The sequence below is a fragment of the Camellia sinensis genome, chromosome 12 (assembly GCF_055761805.1).
Source record: "Camellia sinensis isolate YWXY chromosome 12, ASM5576180v1, whole genome shotgun sequence".
Lineage (NCBI taxonomy): Eukaryota > Viridiplantae > Streptophyta > Magnoliopsida > Ericales > Theaceae > Camellia > Camellia sinensis.
The window spans coordinates 161,628,063-161,634,086 of NC_138972.1; the positions used below are offsets into that span (position 1 = coordinate 161,628,063).

A 6,024-nucleotide genomic window follows, 5' to 3' on the forward strand; every position below is an offset into this window, starting at 1 on the left:
TCGTAGTCTGAAGGGGACTACAAATCCAAAACTTTAAAAGCAAAACAAACATGAGACATTTTCACTGTTTATCATTCACAGTCTGAAGTAGATTGTGATAGAGGAAAGCAAATGGAGCCTTAAATCAATGGAGTGGTCTTATATTTGTGAGTGTTGCTATTCACTTCAACAACTCAACCCACTCTGATTTGCACATAATGCTAAATCACATTAAGTCGAATTCGGAAGAGAATGCAGACTGTTTATCCATTTTTCATGTTTTGTCACTAAGCGAAAGGTTAGGCAGTCGAGTTGATAGTAAAGGCGACCTCTTTAAGTTGTAACTTAATTATATTAATAAATTAATATTTGATAATTTTGAGAGAAAATAAAATTAAATTAACATCTATTGATTTATGCCCAAACACTACCATATATTTTCCCGTTTCATGTCTTATTGTGTAGAGGAAAGGAGGGCGAGAGGGAAGACAACTCACCAGGAAAAAAGAATCTAAGCCGTTGGCGTCTGTCTTTGTTGTCATCACCATCATCATCATCATCCACGGTGTTTGAAGCGTAGGTCTGGTGTATGTCCCAACATAAGCTTAAGAAATTATTTTTCAATGGACGAAAAAGAACATTAAAAAATTACAATACCTGAAGAAACTCACGATCAAGCTTTCAATATTGGTCTTCTCCAACAAGCTTAACACGGTCAATGCAACAAATATAATAAATCCCCCTAAGTGCCTACGAAAATTCAAATTCAAACTCAAACTCAAACTCAAACTCAAAAAGAAACTGATTTCAATTTCGATTTACGATTCATTCATGAGATTGTCGATTCGATTCGAACAACAACAAATGACTCACGTCCAGATGTTTAGGGTTTCATTGTGCCAAGCAAAGACAGTGAACAGCGTCTCCTTCAACAGCCATTCACACCGGTAATAGTCCAATATGAACTCGTTGTCCTTCAAGTACTCAGGCAAGTTCTCGTACTTCACCAATTGCCTCTCGAATCCCTACTTCATGTTTTGACCCGAGTCAACTCAGCCAGCTCTCTCCTCTTCGCCATTACCATCGAGCTTTGCGTTGTTCCCGCTTCTTCGTTTCATCTTCATCGGAAAATCCCCCAACATGTCTCTATTTCTGGCGAGCTATTCGCCGGAAATATCTCTATTTTCTGACACCTCTCTCTGTCTCTCTCTCTCTCTCTCTCTCTCTCGCTCGCTCGCTCCCTCCCTCCTTCTATCTCAAAATCTATAAATGTGCAATTATTTCTGTTTGTGCATATATAGTAGTAGATAATATATGTATGTATGTCAAGCTGGTGCTGAGATTGGAGCTTCAGAGAATTTGTAGCAGCAAGGAACGTGTGATTGAATTAAATAGAAAATGATTTTTTTTCTTTTTTATTTAAAATAATAAATTTAAAAAAAAAATTAAAAACAAAAGAGCAATTACTAGTAGCACTACTAAAAAAAGGACTTTTTGCGACCGTTACAAACCGTCGCAAATAATAAAAAAACAGTCGCAAAAGACCTTTTGCGACTGCCCATGCGACGGCAAATAGGGGTCGCGAATGTGGGGGTGGCAAATACTTTTTGCGACCGCAAAATAGCAGTCGCAAACTATTTGCGACTGCCTAATCTACTTATCGCGACTAATGTTTTGCCGTCGCAAAAAAATTAAAAAAATACCTAAAATGTATTAGCGACCATCTTGTTACCGTCGCAAAAAATATATATAAATAAATAAAATACCTGCAATGTTTTAGCAACCTATATTCTCATATATATATATATATATATTCAAGTATTATATACAATAAATATAAAGTAATATTTGCAAAAATTCTAATACACATATATTATTTTCCATCACTTCCCTCAACAAAATTATCTTTCTTCAAAAAAAAAAAAAAATGTGCATACAAAATATAAACTTCTATACACACAAAACAAATATCCATCAACCATCTTTAAAAGTATTTATACAAAATACTAACAGATTCAAGTACTAAAAAACAAAAATCTGAATTTAACTCTCAATATCACCCACTCAATCATATCAACTATTCCCTCAACACTACCTGCAAAAATATACATCAATATATTAGTTGACTAACTTGGATGCCAAAACAAAAATGGATACAAAGAGCACATTAATTGACTTACTTGGATGCCAAAACCTTTTCCAATAGCGGTACAAAGAGGTTCAGAATTGTTCTTAGAATCAATACTAGTTTGAAAAGAGTTAATCATTTAATCATCTCACAAAAATATCACAGAAAAAATTAAATTAACAATACAGCTGAAATTTGGACAATTCAAGCTAACACCCAATGGTTAATTATTGAATTCTAATTATTAAGCAATGACAGGTTGTAGGCTCCATTCCAACGACTGAAAATTGTCATAGAGGCCGGAAAAATGTACAAAAAAGGGGATGACCACAATCTCAAGATCAGCAGCTCAAGCATCAAACCCATGCTTATCAGCTGAACCAAACTGAACCTCCAATTCACGTCGTTCTCAGAAATTTCATTTACAGACCAAAGCCGCAATTACTTAAATTAAGTAACAAAGAATCAGCTCCATAGAAAAAGTTTAGTTCATGCATCCACAAAATTGTTTTTCTCAAAACATTGAGGGAAACAAAATTCACAAACTATAATCCATTATCTAATTATGAAACATTCATGCATGCACGAAATTGTTTCCCTCAAGTTTTGCCTAGCTGCTGGAGCTGATTAATAAGTCATAATGAACCAAGAAAGAAAACCTAAAGACAAGCCAGTACATGTTAAACGTAAAAGTATAAATCAATACAAAGTTATATGATACATTGAAAAGAAAGACTTGTACATTTTCTGGACTAGTGACAACATGTCTCATTTATGATTTCTTATTAAAGGCCAGCTGACAATAGGATACTGCAACCAAGGTAAAAGAATATACCAGCATATAATGGATTAAAAAAAAAAAATTAAGCACAAGACTTACTGTTTTACGAACTCCAGCAGGTGACTCTCCAAAAATGTCATCACAAAACATATCATTTGACCTTTCGCTCTGCAAAATCAAACAGAAACAGAAATCATGTACCTATATAGAACAAGCACTTAAAAGTAAAAAATATTCAATATCAAGACTACAAAATATGGGAATTAAGTGAAGATAGATCAAGTACAAATCTGCTCAACCCCAAATAATAATAATAGGCATATGAGAATTTAAAATTATAATTAGGTTTCAATATACACCTTAAGCAAAAGATAGGTATAAGATTCTTACAACTGTTCTGAAGCGTTTTCCAGTTCTGCAGATCGACAATTTATACGGATTTTTTTATCCATCTTTGACACTGACCGGTCCACAGGCAGATCGACAAATTTTGGCACTGGATTGGCATTTTCAAATTCTATCAATTTTTAGACAAAGAGACAAAATCAAAAAGCATGGAAAACATATGATAACCAAATGAAGATATGTTGGAGGTATGTTGGAGGACTACTTACTTGGTTTAGGGGTAGTACCAGCGATTCCATCAAGACCTAGGACTTTCTGCATTAAATGAAACATAATCAATAAGCACTGTGAAGTTGAATGAAATTCCCGGTAAGGAAACCAAAGAAATTATTAATGACTGCTACGCAAAGAATTGATAATCACCTTAAGACTCTCATAGCAAGTCTCAAGATCATCGTTTACCAAGATATGTTCAAAGAGGCCTGGTGATTGTCCTTGCTGAAGCTCTGCCCTAGCATTTCGGAGTCTCTTTTGGATCTGTTCTTCTGTCTCGGTCCCCCTGAGAAAAAACAAAAAATAAAAAATTAAGAACTCAGCAACCATAAGGGAATGCAAAAGTTAGATGGGTTCTCAATCTCAAGCTTTAGGTCACACCTGTCACAAAGGCGCTTCTCAAGCTCCTCAAATGATGGTGGGCAGATAAAGATAAAAATGGCTTCAAGAGAACTAGCCCTCACAGACCTTGCCCCTTGGACATCAATGTCAAGGATGCATCTCTACAGCACAAACAAACAAACCATTTCATTATAATCAGATGTACTACTAAACACTCATAAATCATCCAAACAGACAGTCCAAAAGCTTCCAACAAATAGGCTGAAGCAAAAATTAACAATGGTATAACTATTTTAAGTCTTTTCATCTTGTCATCTCTTATCTACAAGAATTTAGTTTCTTGACAATTTTGATTTCCTAAACCGTGGTTTGGGGCCCACAGGAGTACCTTAATTCACTAGTCATTTTCTCTTGCCAAAACGATCATAATTTCCATTTCTTCAAAAACTAAGAGATTATATTTATCCAAATGCTTCCCAATTCCTACCTATTTAATCATTTACTTCTTTCCTTTTTCAGGCATGCCCTTTTGTGGCATAATTTGTTTGGGAACCAAATTAAAACAAGAAAAGTGCCTTATCCTTTTCTGGGCATTCACAAATTGGATCCATCATACACCAACACTCAAGTTGGTGTCCATTATGTAGGTCCAAAATTTCAGTTACCCCAACAATAAACTGAGACTGTAGCCTTTTTTTGGCAATCCAAGTGTTGCGTTTTTTACTTTTTTAGGTCAGGTATTGGATTATTTACACACACAATATTTAAACATCTCTAATTATAACTGCCCAAGAAAACTATATGCTATGAACATATCTATATGTCAAAGAAAACTATATTTGTGATATTTGTGATGCATCAAATATATCATGTTGAATTTATTGAGACTTGAGAAATTCAGAAAACATCATTGTCATTACGAATCACAAATGAACCAACAAAGTAATTTGCAAACAAGTGTCAATTATGATTGGGAGATACATACATTCAACTTTCACAATTTTTTAGTTACTGATCCAAATACATATCGTCAGATGCAGATTCAATGTTCAACACATGCATGTATATAATCATGTACGAGATGCAATCTATCACATACAAATTCTCCAAAGAAGTTATATATGGAAGAAAATAACTCAAATTCAACTCCTAATGAACTGTAAAACACTAAATAGATTTCGTTTTTTGCATGTATAATGTGAATTCGTTTCGGATCTGTGAAATTCACCTTGAAATGGTCTCTTCATTCTTCTTCTGTCCATCTTTCTGAGCTTTCTCTCTGATCAGTTGCAGAGTGGACACAATTCCTTTGATGTCACTGAAAATTCCAAAAAATACTTTTCAGCAAATTTCAAAAAATCGCAGCAAGTAAATGAAGAAAACGTGCAACAAACAGAGAGAGAGAGAGAGAGAGAGAGAATTGAAGACCGAACTCGGAGAGAGCTGCATCGAAGTCGTCTTCAATGGCGTCTCGTTTCAGTTTCTCTGGTTTTGAAGCTTCCGATTCGGAGACTCGTTTCTTTGCGCTTGATTTGACTGTCGTCGACATTGCTGAATCGTGGAATTTGTGTCTGTGGAGGTCTAGGTTTTGCGATCAAATCTCGTAGAGGCTGCATATTTCTTGAGAAAATTCAACTTAGAAAATTGAATTTCGAGTTAGAAAATGAAATTGAAGATCAGAGGAACAGAGCATGATGAAGAAAGTGAGAGACCGAGAGACAGAGATTCATACCACTGGAGCTGCGACTATGGCAAGCAAGAGAGCGAGAGAGACAATTTGTGAATGTCGTGAGTGAAAGGGGCTAGGGCATTGGTATATAAAATAAATAAAAGAAATAGGGATAATAAATTGAGCAAAGTAAGATAACGTAGTTTCGGATTATTTTCATTCATTTATTATTTTGTGTCCGGCTTTTTTACGGTTGCAAATTTTTTTTTTTTTTTTTTGCGACGGTTAAATAGTCAGTCGCAAAAAATTAGACGCAAAAGGTTAATTTTCTAGTAGTGTAGAAATAAATAATCAGCCAGGTGGAAATAGATGAATGGCCATGTGTTAGAATTTGGTTGATTTGACTGTGACACAAAAGTCAATGAGTGAATGTATGTGACGCGTCAATAAAAATAAATATGGGAAAAAAGGTTGGGACCCTTTTTGAGAATTTTTATCACTCTCAAT

The 6,024-nt window shown here is 34.8% G+C and overlaps 1 protein-coding gene across 7 annotated transcripts; it reads right to left on the minus strand.

The window, feature by feature from the left end:
- Window positions 1–1,826: 1,826 nt before the first annotated feature.
- LOC114269551 (guanylate kinase 1) lies at window positions 1,827–5,756 on the minus strand. 7 transcript variants are annotated; one of them, XR_014345502.1, is made up of 7 exons: window positions 5,581–5,756; window positions 5,282–5,483; window positions 5,077–5,166; window positions 3,657–4,009; window positions 3,503–3,548; window positions 3,279–3,384; window positions 3,151–3,178 (listed from the first exon to the last, which is right to left on the minus strand). XR_014345502.1 is itself a non-coding variant. In XM_082896649.1 (4 exons), exons 1-4 carry the CDS (start codon window positions 3,834–3,836, stop codon window positions 2,984–2,986), a joined length of 426 nt encoding a protein of 141 aa, XP_082752775.1. In that variant the 5' UTR covers window positions 3,837–3,866; the 3' UTR covers window positions 1,827–2,983. The 7 variants fall into 7 exon arrangements, 2 of the variants coding, with proteins under 2 accessions (XP_082752775.1, XP_082752777.1); XR_014345501.1 differs by having other exon boundaries at window positions 5,282–5,468; window positions 5,581–5,752; XR_014345500.1 differs by having other exon boundaries at window positions 5,282–5,458; window positions 5,581–5,747.
- Between the last annotated feature and the right edge of the window lie 268 nt (window positions 5,757–6,024).

Coding starts and splice junctions, on each gene's coding strand:
- LOC114269551 (XM_082896649.1), bottom strand. CDS start 3,836: ATGGTTGCTGAGTTCTTAATTTTTTATTTTTTGTTTTTTCTCAGGGGG. Junction 3,549..3,656: donor CTTGCTATGAGAGTCTTAAG/GTGATTATCAAT, acceptor CATTTAATGCAG/AAAGTCCTAGGTCTTGATGG. Junction 3,057..3,278: donor GAAAACGCTTCAGAACAGTT/GTAAGAATCTTA, acceptor TTGATTTTGCAG/AGCGAAAGGTCAAATGATAT.